The sequence below is a fragment of the Eumetopias jubatus genome, unplaced genomic scaffold, assembly GCF_037043125.1.
Source record: "Eumetopias jubatus isolate StellerSeaLion01/CBP00866 unplaced genomic scaffold, mEumJub1_p1.0 scaffold_8, whole genome shotgun sequence".
NCBI classification, from domain to species: Eukaryota; Metazoa; Chordata; class Mammalia; order Carnivora; family Otariidae; genus Eumetopias; species Eumetopias jubatus.
Genome location: NW_028274814.1, coordinates 116,110,260 through 116,127,234, shown reverse-complemented (window position 1 = coordinate 116,127,234; position 16,975 = coordinate 116,110,260). Strand labels below are relative to the sequence as shown.

The 16,975-nt window shown below is 44.0% G+C and overlaps 1 protein-coding gene across 2 annotated transcripts in view; it reads right to left on the bottom strand.

Moving 5' to 3' along the window:
• PLXNC1 (plexin C1) overlaps positions 1-16,975 on the bottom strand; it is a 144,388-nt gene that overhangs the window by 46,131 nt on the left and 81,282 nt on the right. For both annotated transcript variants that reach the window (XM_028105497.2, XM_028105498.2), the window contains exons 11-19: positions 15,488-15,667; positions 12,815-12,902; positions 10,238-10,441; positions 9,933-10,118; positions 7,842-7,944; positions 4,796-4,897; positions 4,389-4,492; positions 683-721; positions 337-461 (exon numbers count right to left, since the gene is read on the bottom strand). In XM_028105497.2, coding sequence (XP_027961298.1) covers positions 337-461; positions 683-721; positions 4,389-4,492; positions 4,796-4,897; positions 7,842-7,944; positions 9,933-10,118; positions 10,238-10,441; positions 12,815-12,902; positions 15,488-15,667 — 1,131 coding nt within the window. The remainder of the gene's footprint in view (positions 1-336; positions 462-682; positions 722-4,388; positions 4,493-4,795; positions 4,898-7,841; positions 7,945-9,932; positions 10,119-10,237; positions 10,442-12,814; positions 12,903-15,487; positions 15,668-16,975) is intronic.

Here is a 16,975-nt window from a genome sequence, read left to right as displayed (position 1 = left end):
TCCCAAATGTTTAGGTGTTTTAAAGATAGAAAATAGCACTTCTGCTTTTTTGATTCAAGACTCATGCTTTTTCTTGGTGCTGGGGTTTTTCAGGGCTTTTTTTTGGAGGGGGGTAGTGTATGTGTGTGTGTCTTCAAAACAGAATATGTGTTGGGGTCGTGTGATCCGAAATAGAGCTATCATGGCCTCATGACCCCGACCAAACAGCCTCTGGATAAATCCACGTTTTTCAAGGGATGTGGATACCAGGTTCAGGTTGCAGTTTGGAAATAAGGAGCTCACGTTTTTATTTTCTCTATTTAAAGACTTTCAAAATATAAATAAATTGACTAATACCTGTCCTTCACTGAAAAGTTCTTCTGCTTCTCAAGGGTGTGGATGACAGTAACAAGGAAACTTTTATTACAAATCAGGGCATCCAAAGCTGTGAGACTTTCATTCTTGTCAGTGGCATCTCTGTTCTGGAAAAAAAAAATGAATATGATATGATATGATATGATATGATATTAGAAACTTAGAGTTAGGAGGTAGATCCACAATGGGTTTTCCAAGACAATGATTTAATATTGAATCCATGATTCCAAAAAACTCACAAAAATTCAATAATGGAGATGATGATGACAATGAGGACACTATAAAAGTCAGGCAGTCATGGGCTAAAAATGAAAACTTAGAGACTTACATGCATATCTTCGGTGAAGATGTGTGTGAAGCCACCTGACTGAGAGGAAGGAGACACTTTTATTATTCATAACATCCAAAGGAAATGAATAGTGTATTTTTGTTACAATACCCAAGTCCGTTTTAATAAAGTAGAGACACTGTTTGCTAATCTGAAGGGCCCCTGGGCTTATGTTCATTTTATATCCTCTAATACATAATAAATAATTATTCAGCTCTCAAGAAGCACCAGTGAATTCTGAAAGCCTCTAAGAAGAATCATTATCATTGCATCAGTCCCATTTTTGGTAGAGGAAGGCATCTCACACTTTCAAAGAACAGACTCAAAAGTGAAAGAAGTGGTAAAGAAAATTATGCGAATGTGCAGACCCCTCCTTAAGCAGTTTGCCCTCTCGGGATAAATACTGAGTTGTGTCCATAAGTTTTTACAAGCCTTAGCTTAGTAGTATCCACTGTCTCAAGAGACAATGTTATGGAGACGGGGTGAGCTGGGTGGTTAACAGTTAGAAATCTGGAGCCAAATTACTTGGGTTTCAGTCTTGGTTTTATCACCTACCGGTCACATGACTTTGGACAGTTACGTAACCTCTCTGTGCCTGACATTGCTCATGACTCCCATCTCCTAAGCTTGGTGTGAAAAGAAAATGCACATGTGCACAGTAAGTTCTATCTCAGCTATGTTTATTGCTTTTATCACTAATTTATGGCAAACTAGATCACAAAGTTATTGTCCTGCTGGTTTCTACAATTATTTTTATGTGCTATGCTATGTTGCTCCTGGATATAAACTTTTCAATTCGAGTTTCCCTTTTTAATGTATCATAAGTCTTCTTGGAATTAAAGGATTAAATTTTAAAAGCATGCTGAGTAACACTTTAAATGAGTCAACAGAATGAAAATAAAAACTTGAACATTCAGGTTTTTCTCTTCCTCTTTTTGGGGGGTAATATTTGAAACTTTAGGCTATTTTTATACCTCGTTCAAGTAAATTTCTTCTGCAGAGAATTTTTGCTTTATAGTTTCAAATCTGTTAGCCTAAGCAGAAGACCTCAAACTATTTTGGTCATATTCTCCCCTAGTAATAGGCAGAAAAATCATACCCTGGGTTTGCATTTTCTAGTTCCTAACATTTTTCTGCAGAACCAACTTGATATGGACAGACATTTTAAACAGATTGATTCCTGACCTTAAGTAGAGAAATGACACCATGGCTCCCTGTTTTCTAAAGCTCCTTCCTCCTTTCATTTAAATTTCCCTCTTCTAGGAGATAGGATGCACTGCTCACCCTTATTTCTCCTCCTATTTTCAGCAAAACAATGCAGTCAATACAATGAAAAGGCAGGCTTTGGAGAGCCAAAAACCCGGTACAGAGCCAGGAATTGGGAATATCTTGGCCTCTGTGAACCTACAATTTCCTCTGGTTCTGTCTACTGTTGTCTGGTAGGTGTTGACTGCTCAAGTTCTCAGTCTACCAGCCGACCTCCGGGCCTAGAGGATGTGGCCCCTGATCCATCAGTAAAGGGCCTAATTGACACAAGGACGGGTCTGCAGCCTGGAAAGCATTTCAGCTGGGGCTGTCATCACAGACTATGTTCCTCCATCCTCTATATCTTTCATTATAAATTCAATTTTAACTTAGGTCTTGCTAGGGTTCTGATAGTTATGCCTGTTTTTCCTGGTCCTCTCCTTTACTGACTTGAGTTTTCCTGGTTTTCCCAGTTGCTGTTCAAGATTATTCATAACCCTGAGTTAAGTCTGTTTGGCTGGAACAATGCGGCGGAGGGGGGTGAGGGACGCTGACCCTCTGCACAGTCGAAAATTGGCATGTAACTTTTTCCCAAAACTTAGCTACTAATATATTGCCTACTGCTGACCAGAAGCCTTACCAATGAACACATCTTTTGTATGTCAATTAACACATATTTTATAAGTTTTCTGTATTCTATACTGTATTCTTACAGTAGCGTGAGCTAGAGAAAGGAAAATGTTACTAAGGAAATCATAGGGAAGAGAAAATACATTTATAGGATGGTACTGTTTTATTGAAAAAAAAAAAAATCCGTGTATAAGCAGACCCATGCAGTTCAAACCTGTGTTTAAGGGTCAACTGTATCTCTCTTCTAAAATAATACAGCATTTTTCCTGGGGATTTTTTTTCCCCCTCAAAACACTCAACTTGCAATAGTGTCTTTTGCATTCATCACTTATCTTGCTCTTGATTACTGAATTTAGAATATAGGACAATTTCTTTTTCAGGCCACAGATTACTCTCTTCAGCACTCAAGAGCAATCATTGACTGTAAAAGCCCACACAAGCCTCAGGTTGATGGTAGAAATCTCTGTTGTTTTATTGCTATTAAATTCTTAATGGGGATCTCAGATAGCTGAGAAACAGGACTCGCAATGTCCTGCATAGTCATCCTGATTCAGGGAATTGACCTCCCTCCCTAGGTGGTGTTCTGCTGTAGAAATGGATAAATGAGGTGGCAAATACAAGTCTTGCTGCCTGGCACTCTTGGAGGAGAAGTTTAAAAAAGTGTATTGTACAAGCACAAAAAACTGAAGTCTTATTTATAGCCTTCTAGCCTCCTTGATTTACAACAGTAAGTCTTGGACCAAAAAAAAAAAAAAAAATGTGGCGGGTGCTTTATGGAGGTATCCCAACCTCCAGACACAGCATCACATATCATGGTGTCTGCTTCTAGAATTATAGAGAAACTGGAAATTGCTTACTGCATGTGTCTGTGTTTCTGAACTCTAGGCTTCTGGCCAAATGTAGCTGAGAAGCTTCTGGTAAGGTGATACCAGCTCTGTTTTGACCTGGCTTTGCTTAGAAGTCTAGATTGAAATATGATCATCTGTGTTGATGTTCCAGAGGCTGGGCCCCTCTGTGGTCACCTGTTCTGGACAAAAAAGGGCAGCATGGTGAAGCCGGAGCATCAGGATGTGGAGGTGACGACAGGCAGATGAGTGCCCTTTGCTCAAGACTTGGGAGTGTAAAGGAGGAAGGCTGAGTGGGTAGGGGAGAAGATGGAGGCATCAGAACAGAGCGAGACTGCAAACCCAAAGGGTTAAAGGAGACTGCTCCTCGGAGTCCCAGGATGGGTTAATCAATCATTTCGTGCAGATATTTCTGTGAAATGAGGATGATATGGGCTGATCAGCAGAAGAACAACTGCTGGAGAGAACCATTAAGAACTCAACACTGCGAAAAATGGCTGCTATCAACTCAAAGTCTATACATGTCTCCCTCCCTCCCTCTCGGCCCATAGTACTTTTCATTTCCAATTGAGAAATAATAGTGAATAATCTAGTAGCTGCAATGGAAGTCATGCAGATAAACACAACAAATTGGCCAGCCCACAATTTATTGATTTTTAAATAAACTAGCTTGCTTCCCAACTACAAATTCAGCTCTAAACAGGTAGTAAAATAAAACAAAAATCATCACTCTGAACTTCTGTCCCTCCTAGGTTTTTGTTAGTGGACAAAGAATAATCGTCAATGACCCATCACTGCTTTATACCCTAATCAATCCAATTAATAATTACCCTTCTCCCGGCTCTGCTCAGGCTTAAGCCCTTATTTTGTACCAAGCACACTATCTACAGCTGCCTTGGAAGCAAACACCTCTTCTGGCGATAGCAACAAGCACCTTCATTATTATTCAAGACTCAACCTTAGGAATATGATCAATGCTCTTTTACCTCGGGGAAGAAAGTTCTCAGAGCAAAATGTTTGTAGTCAAGGAAGGGAACAGTTCCAAAACTATCAACCACATCCAATTTATCCATCTGCAGCTCAGCAAAGCCTGTAAAACAGAATCCCAAGAGCAATATTTTAACTCCACAAACAATGGATAAGATCTTCTGCTGTTTTGTCTAACACGGAGAATGACCTTGGTTTTCATTAAAGAAGAAACAATAGATAATTACTTGGTTGGCTGCAGAGCAGGGCTGGAATAAACACAGAGCCAGGCCTAGACCCTGCCGCTCAGATGTCTTCTATTATACAAACAGTTCTCATTACTGTGGCCAGCTCCATTTGGAGGGGGGGGGCAGAGGAGATGATAAAAAAAGGCTTGTTTTTCCACAAATAAAATTTTGGAGCCTACCATCACGTATCTCTTTCCGGAGCTCACTCTCCAGGAGCTCCAGCTGTTGGCTCTGTTTGCGGCTCAGCTCCTTCGATTTGTGCCTGGTTACCCCTACGGCCGCTGAGGAGACAGAGATCTAGCGTCAGATTGACACGTTAACTTAAAAAACCAAAAGGAAAACAAAGCCAACCTTGACATTTCTTTTACAGAGAGAGAGAGAGACAGAGACAGAGGGAGAGAGAGAAAGAACAGCATGTAAGAGGTGGAATTTATAAAAGGAAAAATTCCCAGTGAGGAGTCACTCTAAAGAGGAAGATGCTAAAGTGCAACAGGAAAACAAAAAACTACCCACCTTAAAGTAAAAACTAAATCAAATAACCTCCACTTGTAACCAAAGATCCCAGCTGGCTGAAAAGTAATGAAATAAGCCACGTTTCCCTGCAGCCACAGGCCGCTGATATTGTTCCATTCTTTTTTCAATGTTTCTAAACATCCCTGGAGAAATAAAGTTGAGCCACAATTGCAGAAGGAAATCACAGATCCACGCTCTGTAAGCCAGACTTGCATAGATCAAGTTGGCTGATATGCGGAGAGGTCCACAATGAGCCCTCGGATCTGGGACATGGCTTCTTTCCCCACTTCGTCTTGCTTCTAACGGTGCTTCTTACTGAGACAGTGCCCTGAACAGGCTTGGTTCTCGGTTCACATCCCCACTCTGCCAATTATGAGCTGTGTGACTTCAAGTAGTTCCTTAGCATCTCTGTGCCTGGCTGCCTTATCTGTCAAAGGGCCCACACCTCACTGTGATGTTGAGAGGACTGCAAGAAGCAACCCACAGAAAGCATTCAGAAGTTGTTTTTTAAAAAGAACATTCAACAACTGTCAACTACATTATTATTCTGGAAAGGTTTTCCTCCTTTAACAGCAACTTCGTGATAAAAGGACCCACTACCAGTAGATACGAATGATCCTGGAGGAAACAAAACTCAGTAGGGTTCTTCACTGGACCATTTCACAAAGTCAACAGTCTTCACCATAACATGCATGTGCATCTTCAAAAAAGGATGGGGCGCACAGTGATTTCCAAATTTATGTGACCACGGAACCCCTTTCTCCAGGAGCGTGATTTGGGGTTAGCGTTCCTCGGGCCACACTTCAGGCTACACGGGCTCTGGGCAGGCAAAGGGAATGAGGCAGCCACATCCATCCAGCAGTGGGTTTTTGATGGCTGACATCTCCAGGGGAAGACACAGTGAGGATGTTTAGAAGGTGGCAGGCCTAGGCCAGGGTGCTTCGTGTTTTCACTCATGACGTGACCGATGGGTTAAAATATTTGTACACTTTACACCTGCTCAAGCTGCTGGTCACACATGCTGGCCTGGAATCACGGCAAGAAGGGGATGAGAATTTTAAAGGGCTCTGCAGCTACCGATGAAGCCAAAGCCATGGGTCAAACTGAGGCCACCTCACCATAAAGAGCACAAACAGTCTCTATGACACAGAGTGGGGACGGGAGGGGTGAGTCACACACGGCACAGGAAGAGATCAGAGGCTTCTAGTAAGTCACAAAGTGGAGAGGACTCTATGGGGAGACTGGTGTCTACAGCTGCTTAACACCAGCGGATTCTCAAAATAGAGCTCAGCATTTAGAATTTATAAGTAATCTCCTTACGTGAAGCCAGTGCCAGCCAGGACATTATTAAAATATCAAGCCCAATTCTGGATTCCAGCTATAGAACAGGGGTGGTCAACTGGAGAAGAAGCCCAAGAAAATACCTGAAATGATCATCAGCAAGGCAAAAGAGGGCCTCTGCAAAATGAATTCATTCCATTGGGCCAGCTAATCACACATAGAAGTCTTTCCCTCTCTGCACTGAGAACCCGCCAGGAGAAAGGGCCAAGCCTTCCCTCATGCTCTCCAGCTCCAGAGGCTTGCCCAGTTATCAGGAACACAACGTGTGTTCATAGACACAAGGTAAGTGGATGCGGGGGTGGATGAATGAAGGAGTGCATGGAAGGAAACAGTAGCAACCAGTAACAGAGAGCATTGGAGAGGCAAAGGCTGTGTTAAATCAACGTATGTGAAGTGTTCTCTTAGTTAGTGGAGAGAAGTTCTATTTCTGAGATGGACATGAGGAACCAGACTTTGGATGAAAAGCTGCTCAGAACCAGGTCACACACTAAATGGCTACAGGGACCAGGAAGGCAGATGAGTTACGTGGCCCAGGTAGAGACAACAGGGAGTGGTGGGGACTTCAGCAAAACCCCAGTACCCACATGCTCTCTCAAGGGGCTGCTGTTATTCAGTTCCAGGAAACTGATGCTATGGAAAAGTGGAGATCCAATGATCCAGAGCTTTCAAGTTTTCAAGAGATATTTTTAAAAATGTGAATCAACTTATTTTTTTTTTTAACTGAAGTACGGCGGACACAAATATTATACTGGTTTCAGGTATACAACATAGGTGACCCACCTAATTTTAAAATGCCATCAACTAGTTCACAGTTTAAGAAAAAAATGCTGTGTGGGCCAAACAAAACAGATTGTTGGGCCAGATTCAGCCAGCGAGCAACCACCCTGGGATCATCGTGCTCGGATGAGCCTTGCGATATTTTAATAGATGGTACATATCACGCTTCTAAAACATAGTTCTGCCAGGAAAAGCAGAGCTGGGGTGGGAGCAGGGGGTGGTGTTTGGTGAGGTGAGAAGGCAGGAGGAGATGACCAGATTGTGAAAGTCCAAAATGCCAGAGGAATTCTGAAGGAATAACATAAATGGGACATTTGTAATCGCCATTCACAGTACTGGGGAAGTGAGTTGGACTATATTTCTCAAACACCAAGACGCCATCTTTGCAATCCAGCTTTGTATTGAGGAGGAATCCTAAAAAATGGTTAGAAAGCCCTCAACGTGTACCTATGATTCCTTTCCCAAAGTTGTGATTTGGGTTTTTACCCATCAGTACTCAACTGAGGCAAACAGCCCCTGAAAGCTGAGAGTCTGCCTGCCTGACGAGAGGCCCCAGGGAATCATTTCTCTGACAAAATCAAACAGGGCACTCACCAAAGATGACAATCACTAGCAAGACGGGAAGCACAATCAGAAAATACCAAGTGGTAGGAACTGTTTCCTGCTCGACGTAGAGCTCCAAGTTTCCCAGTTTGACCTAATGGGACAGAAAGTCATTAGACTCAATTGAATTGCGCACCACATTTATGTACACACTTTTTCCTCCAAATCGTTTTCCCCAGGATACAAAAAGGTGACAAGCTAGGTAGGATATATGAATTCAAGTCCCAGCTCAGGCAGACTGGCTGTGTGAACTTGAGCACATTGAGAACATTCACCGTGCCTGATTTTCAGATATGTCACAGTTGAGGGGCACTGGACTATACCTGGAGATTTTAGAACTGACTCCTCTTTGCCCTAGAGGCTTAACTCAGCCATCCTTTCCTTACTTTCCTCATCTCTAAAGTGGGATGTAGATAGTGCCCCTTCGTAGGGTTGTCGTGAAGATTAAATGTACTTCATCATTTGAGTGAGTGGCTCATGGCAGTCCTCCCAAAACTCTCCAGTGGCTTCCCAGAGCTCAAAGCCAAGCCCTTGCAATGGCTCACATGTTCCTTTTTTTTTTTAATTTTTTTCCCCAAGATTTTATTTATTTATTTGAGAGACAGAGAGAGACAGAGAGAGATCATGAGCAGGGGGGAGGGGCAGAGGGAGAAGCAGACTCCCCGCTGAGCGGGGAGCTCGATGCGGGACTTGATCCCAGGACCCTGGGATCATGACCTGAGCTGAAGGCAGATGCTTAACCGACTGAGCCACCCAGGTGCCCGGCTCCCTGCTCCCTCCAGTAACTCTCCAGCCTCCTTGAATATTCCCCCTTGCTCCCTCTGCTCCAGCCACGCTGGCCTCCTTGTGCTCCTCATATGCACCAGGCAGTCTCCTGACTCAAGACTTTTGCAACCTGCAGGTCTAGAACCCTCTACCCCAGAGAGCCCATGGCTCACTCCCTCTCCTCCTTGAGGTCCTTACTCAAATGTCATCTTCCTAGACAGACCTTGGCTGCCCACCCTCGCACACCTTGCAGCACTGCCTGTCCCTGCTTCATGCTTCTCCATGGCGATCACCACCACCTCACACGTTCTCATTTACTTTCTTCACTCCATGTGTCTTTAGGTAACCCCCACAAAGGCAGAACGTGGGGTCTGTTTTCTTCTCCGCTGTGTTCCCATCATGGAAGAGGACCTCAGGGACCATTTCACGACTAGAGATTGCTAGCGTTACACTCCTCACCCGGTGTGACATGTGGGGGCACTTGTGAGTTCAGCTGTCGTGACTGATTTGATAATAATTAGCACCATCTTTACCACACAGATGGACCACTGGAGGCTCAGCCAAGCCAAGCGACTTACCTAAGGCCATGCAGCTATTAGCTGGTGCAGCTGGGACATGAATACATTTTTTTTTTTTGGTCTTACAGTCTGATGTTCTTTTTTCTTGACCTTTATTCAATATTTATGACTACAAATCATAAAGCATTTTGGGGGTGTATAGACTGTGGAGAGCCTCATATGGCATGAACACCATAAAGAAAGACTTCTAATATGTTTCTGTTCCCAAGGGTCTCACGTCTTTATTGTGGGACATAAATATACCTCTGATGGGACCCTCAAACATGTCGGGAGGAGATGAATTGTGGCAAGCATGACTCCATGACCGAGGAAGCAGCCCACAGCCCAGAGATCATGTGGTCTCCATCAGAATCGGATGCTACTCTGAATGTGCTGGGTTTCCGCTAAGACATGTCATCCCTACATTTGGCAAAAGAATGATAGCTGATTCGTCCGTGGTCTAGAGATTCTGTGTGCAGGTGCTACAGTCTAAATGTATGGCTAGAACAAAAACTATCAAGACTCATTAGTAGTATAGACAATGGTGTGTTCAGTGCTTTGACATTCGAATGGGCCCATGGATGGATTCCACCCGCTATTTTGGAGGAATTATGCTTGCGTCTGCAACAGCAGCTTTGTTTATCTGCTATTTAAAGCGAAGATCTAAAGATCCATAACAGATGCCATTCTGGCGTCAGTGTCACCGAGGAAGTGCCCCAAATAAGGTACAACCAACAGGTAGGAGTGTCAGGTGACTTACGCGAACTTTCTTGGAAGAGGTGTCAATGCTGTTCGCATTACTGATGCCTTTAATTTTGCAAAGGATGATGGTGAGATCTTGATTTCTCGTAATATTTTCAAAACTGCAATTTAATTGTTCATTTTCCCCGTGGAAGAGGGTGATTTCAATGTCCGTCTTGGAGATGTTGAACTCATCGTTTTCTTTCTGTGAAGAACAAAGAGGAGATGAAGAAATCAGGGCACCCAAGGGAACCCACAGACACAAGCACACCTTGCCCATCAAGGCGGGGGGCGTGTCCCACCCGAAGGAAGTGAGAAACATACTTGAATTTTCACTTCCAGTTCTGTGTCCCCCTCAGGTTCGACCCGACACCCTGTGAACCTGGGGTCCTCAAGATACTTCAGGCTTCCGCAGTCCAAGTAGGTCTCCTGGACTCTCAGCTTCACGGTGACGTTTGTACGTGCTTTTGAACTCTTTAAACTGGGGGCTAAAAACCTGCAGGAATTCGCCATACAATATTCAGAGACCTGAGGGAGGAGAAAAGAGCATTTTTAACAACTTCATTACCGAGCCCCAGCCCTGCGATGGAGGAGCGAGGTGACCCGGACAACCGAACTTCTCTGTGCTCCTAATTTCTCATCTGCAAAATGCGGAGAGTGATACTACCCTCCCCTTACGGGGCTGAATGAACCCAAAATCAAATTAAATGTGATGAGGGCTCATTAAACTAAATGGGGGCTAAATTACATGGGATTACATGTGCAGAAATGCTTGGAATCATGCCGGGCACCCAGTCAGCACTCAAGGAACCCTAGCTGCTATCACTGCAAACACTCTTAGTGGTAATGGGGGCAGCCAGAGGTCATGCAATGGAGAAGGGATGTGCAGAGAGAAGGAGCCTAGCGGAAGAGGGACACTCGGCACCAAAGACTTTGCAGGGTCTGTGTGTCCTGCGAGCCCTCGAGGTGGGTTGGGAAATGCGGGCAGGGAGGGGACCATCCCCCAGGGAGGCCGCAGGGAGCTGCACACCACCGCTGGCTGTATTCCTCCTTGTCGGGGAACGTCCCCTGGCGCTTAGCGGAAGTCACTGACCCCAAGTGAGGAAAAGGTTTTGCAGGCCTAACAGGAAATCAGGGAAACAAAAGCAAAAGGGACAATGTGGGCCCCCAGGAAAATGCAGAGCATGAAGGCTGGAAAGAGTACAGAAAGTGTGGCCTGCTTCACAGCTTTATTTATTTAAAAAAGACCATAAATACTGTCATTTTTAGGGGTGCAGAGAGATGGACAGAGAAAGCCTCTGGAAAAGAAGAGGTTGACAAAGGTCTTAAAGAAGAACAATAAGGGGCGCCTGGCTGGCTCCGTCTGCGGGGTGTGCAACTCTTGACCATGGGGCTGGGAGTTCGAGCCCCACGTTTGGTATGGATTGCTTAAAGATAAATCTCAAAAAAAATCAGACAAACAAAAAAACAAAGAGCAATAAAACTTGTGAAAAAGAATAAAAAGAATTTGTCAGGTGGGAGTTTACCTGTTTTTTACTTTCTAATATTGGCGTTAAAAAGAGAGGGCAGGGGGGCACCTGGGTGGCTAAGTTGGTCAAGTGTCGGACTTGATTTCAGCTCGGGTCATGATCTCGGGTTTGTGGGACTGAACCCCACATCAGGCTCCGTATTCAGCATGGAATCTGCTTGGGATTCTCTCTCTGCCTTTCCCTCTGCCCTGCACCCCCATGTGCTCTCTTTCTCTCTCTCAAATAAAAAAAAAATAAATAAATCTTAAAAAAAAAAAAAAAAAGAAAGAAAAAGAAAGAAAAAGAAAAGAGAGTAGGAAGAGGCCATAGGTGGGAAGATCTGATGCAAGGGGCTGAGACAAACAAAACCTCCTTCCCCCCTAATACCCGTCTGGCCCTGGATAGCTCGTTCACATTTCTGGCAATATGAAGAACCAAAAAACGGTGTGTGTTTCCACTGTGGAGACAGGGCCTAGAATCAGATACAAGGTGAGGCCTGGAACTGGCGCTGGGTGTGTCAGGAGGTGGATGTGTGTATGACGCGGCTGCAAGGGTGACTCAGGAAGGCTGTCTGTGCCTAGGCCCAAACCCACACTGGTCCCAAGTACGGCCATGTCTGTGGCCACGGGCAGACCAGCCAGCTTGGGCATGAAGTGGTCCGGTGGGGCCCGGAGAGGCTGCTACCTTCACATCTCTCGTTAAGGAAGGAGAGAAAGGGGAAGAGAGAATGGGGAGAGAATTCGAGAAGAGTGTAGGAGTGTACTCGGAGGCCCCAGCCGGTATCTGAAATGCATCATTTTGTGTGACGAGGCCCTCCCGTGACTCCCGTGGGTGGCAGCAAGTGGACAAGGGCTGGGGACCGGACCCTTGTGTGGGGACACGCAAGATGAGAGGGCGCCAGGTCAGAAGGAAAGGGACCAAGCCAGACAACAGCAGGAGCAGGAGTATATGACAAGATTTCTGGGACTTGGGCAGGTCACTTGGCCTCCGCACCACAGCTCTGTGGGCACGACGGGAACTCCACCACCGACTGCGCGGAACTGCTATTCTTCTGGACATCTCACCTTCGCCCCTCACAAGGCATTTTCACACGCGTTCCTAAACACTGTCTCATTAAAGTGCCTCCCTACAAAGCCCACATGGCGGAAATGGCAGGCCTTGTCATGCCAAGCTCATTCCTCTCTCCTCCGTGCCACGGTCGGAAATACTCCACCGCAAGGAGAAGGTCTTATTATTTCCATTATAGCCCAGATGGTGTATATCCCCCAACAGGTAACAGCTTGTAATATCACAAAGGCACAGAAATAAAAGATATTCCCCAAGAGATGTCCGTGTGATGAAAACAACATCATCCTTGAAAATTACTATTATTACAAGGTAGCTGAAGACTTACATTTATGTTTCCTTTTAACTCATGTGAAATGATTAAGTTGTCAATTACATCAAAATTTCTGCCCACGATAGTTATATTTTGACCACCACTGCAAAGAGAAAAAGCAACAATAGGAGTTTCATAGTAAACATACAGGCATTTTGCATTTATGAACAAAGCTATCACTTTATTCACACTTAATATTAAACTCAGTTATGTCTGAGAGCCAAGTAATACATTTTAATTTCCAAAGCAGGACAATTCTAGCAGTCTCTTAATGATACTGGCCACAAATGTATAGTTTTTAAGATACATAAATATAAAAATTCAGATCAGATCCCGTTTTAATTCTAGGAAAATTCCCAAGTTCTTTTACAGAATTTGGAGCCTTGCTGTATCGTGTTGCCACATATAATCAGATCATCGGCTATACCCTGAAAAGGTTTCACTAAACAGAATTTTGTTTGATTGCTGTTTAATCTATATTAAGATACTTCACTCTAACAATTTTCAAAATCAAACTCCCAACCTACCAATTATACTTTATTTAGGGAGATAGGGAACATTTTGGACAAGGTAAAATTATAAATGACATTAAAACTATAAATTCCCATTCGGTAGGCCATATAAATAACAGCTACGTTCTCTCTCTCCAAAACCAAGCCAAATGATTTCACATATTCTCAGCACATAATCGTATATAAGCAAAGTGGTCATTAGATGTGAAATAAACAGCTGTCCACAGCTCTGGCTGCCCTCAATCCCCCCCCGCCCCGCCCCCGCCCCGTTCATGTAGGTCATTCCAGGGTACAGGAGCCTGGGAACGTCAGCTCTGTGCACCAGCCGGGCCCAGCCAGGATGACAAGACCTTGAGGTGAGCATGAGGTGGCCAATTTGTGTAGGGCAGGAGGAAAACATTAAGCCCCGAACCAGTCACAGGAGGGGGAAGGGTCGAGTTGGCCTCAGGCCAGCCTGTCGCCATTACTAGAAAGCAGAGCCAAGCACGCTCGGCCGATGGCCAGACTGCAGAGTCTCACCCTCGCCCAGGCATAACTCAGAGTCACAGGCTAAGAACAGCACAGGTGACTGGACACTAAGAAGCCTAATCTAATCACTACGCTGTGCACCAGAAACGAACATAATATTGTAGGCCGACTATACTTCAGTTAAAAAGATAATAAAGAAGCCTCTTATTTGATGGCAAAACAGAACGCTGGTGGCTTGGAGCACAGCAGCCTGGGCCAGACTGCCAGGGAGCCCAAGCAAGTCGATTTGAATGCTCTATGCCTCAGTTTCCTCTTCTGCTAAAGGGGCTATTGCTATTCCTTTTGTGACCATTAACTGAGTTACTAGATGTAACACACAAGGCAGGTGGGGAGTGCCACGTCAATGTTTGGTTTTATTTATAGGAAGGATTTAGACCCTGAGCGGGGAGTGCAATGCTAGAGGCTTGGTTTGGAAATTTCAGTTTTTCTCATGCCACGGTTAGAGGCAGGACTGTTGAAGTCCCAACCCCCCAGTCCCTTGGAATTTGACTGTATCTGAAGACAGGGTCTTTAAAGCGGTAATTAAGATTAAATGAGGTCATTGGGGTGGACCCTAATCCAATATGGCCGGTGTCCTCATAAAAGAGGAGACTGGGACACAGTCACAGAGGGAAGACAAGGTGAAGACAGAGGGAGACCATTTATCTGCAAGCCAAGAAAAGAGGCCTTGGAAGAAACCAATCCCGACATCTGCCTCTGAACACTGGACTGGAAGTGTTTTGCGTCTGGTTTTTTTCTCTTCGTTTTTTTTTTTTTTTTTAAAACAAAGGTTCATCTACATTTTCATCTAGACAGTACTTTGAAAATCAGCTTCATGCTGTGTTAGGTGAAATCTCTTATTATGAAAATATCTTTAGGGTTATATTCCAAAATCCGAATGTGAATTTAAATTCAACTAGGCAGACAATTTTTTTTTTTTTTTTTAATATATTGGAGTCATCTGGAAGAGTTTATTTTGGAATGTCAATCTCTCTCTGAGGGAGTATCTTTGAAATGTAGATACTGCTTTTCATTTAGATAGCTCCCAATATTTCCTCGAATTATTCAAAACAGCTTACTCGAAAGGTTATAAAATGAAAGTTGTAGGAGAGAAGCTTTGTGTCACAGGCAGGAGTGAGATGTTGTGTATTTGTACCGGAAACGTAAGCTAAGAGTAGGTACCTCAATGAAACGAACATTTTAAAAGGCAAAAGACTTATACAATCTGAAGAGAAACCACAGTATGAACACACATTTTAGCTGTGAGCTTCCTGGCAGCCACAGCTCAGAGGAAAGCAGGATATGTTCACAGTGTTCACAGGGACAACTGCTGGTCAGGTTTGTGTGTGTTTTCTAGGAATAAATCCAAAGGGGAAGTCTGTGAGAGGAATTTACATAGGACTATTATTTCTATATTTGAGTGAAATCCGTGATTTTTATGCATATGACCCTTTTCTTCTTCTTCTTCTTCTTCTTCTTCTTCGTCTTCTTCTTTTTTTAAGAGAGGGAGAAAGAGAGCAGGCTGGGGGGAAGGGGGCAGAGGGAGAGAGAGATCATCTTAAGCAGGCCTCACACCCAGCACAGAGCCCGATGTGGGGCTCGATCTCACAACCCTGAGGTCATGACCCCTTTAAACACAAAGACAGAAAAATACGAATCTAGAAAGCACCTGATCCAGGTTGTGGCAGGGTATATGAGGGAACAGTGTGGCAGAGCAATATACGACAAGGGTCCCACAGATGTACAGTTCCCGCCGTCAAACTGGATACACACATCCTTCATTTCTTTCCGGCTTGATGGTAGAGAAAATTTCATATGGGTGTCGTTTAGCACATGGCTAACCTGTATCCTAGAAAAGGGCAGAAAAACAACTCTTAAAGGACCCAGATGCTTAGCATAGTTGGCTTCTGCACATGACTGTGTATGAATTTTACTTGAACTGCAACAGTTCACAAACTATCAGAACAGTTGGAGGCAACTGCTGGTTCATCAGGGGCCCCTGACCACCGTGGGCATCATCTGGGGCAGGGGTCCTCTTTCTTCTATGCATTTTTATGTCTCTTTTATGTTTTTGCATTTACCTTAGAAGTGGGGAAAGGAGATGTAACCATTTCCCATAAGAAGTCCTAACAGAAAGTGGAACATGGACTGGGTACTAAGTTATATTAAGGAATTCCTGTTAATTTGGCTGAGTATGAGAATGGCACTACCCTCATCTGCTGGAGACATATACTGAAGTGTGTGTGAGGGAAAGAATATGGCATCTGCGATATGCTTACTCTAGCCACCATCCATCTCTCCCCTCCAAAAACGAAAGGAGAGTGGCAAAATGTTGCTAAGTTTTGGAACCTGGAGGATGGGTACAGAGAAGTTTGATGCACTCTTCACTCTTGGGTATGACTGGAAATTTCTGTAATGGAAAACTTAAAAAAAGAGAAGTTCCAGTTGAGCGGTAGAAGGGTAGAACCCCATCCCAGGCAGATAGAATATTCTGCCATTCAGAGAGCAGAGAGCCCATGACCAGAGTCTGTGCCAAGAATCCAGGGGTCTCGGGGTTCAATCAGCATCAGAGCGAAGCTGCCTCCCAAGGAGCTCCAGACGAGAAATTAGTTGAGAATATCCTGGGTGCTTCTGACATCCACAGGACCTGCCTTCGACACCCTTCAGGGGTCAAAGCAAAGCCTTCTACATTATTCCCTCTGTAACCTGCACTTCCTCTGTACATCATGTCTACAATGAGCCTCTAAAGCAAAAAATCATTAAGGCTGGGTTGTACTGAATAATGCTCAGTATGTTACGTGTGAATCTACTGTTACTAAAGGATATGTGCATGATTATTAACGTTAACACACACACCTTTTAAGTAGTAACAATAAATCCTAACAATAAGGCAAATTGAAAAATCATCTGAGTCAGTGTGCAGTCACACTACCTCGGATTTACATTCTAAACTTTATATTCAGAGCCACACTCTAGGAAATCATCGCAAAATGGCTGATCATTAAAATCCAGACTTGTTTATAAATTTTGGAAGGAGAGAGGGGGGAAATGTGGGTCATTCTGCTATTATTCTTGTATTTTTCCCTTCAGAATAATTAGGCATTTGAAGAATACCATATGAAAAGAGTTTGGGATTATGGCATGAACTCAAATATAG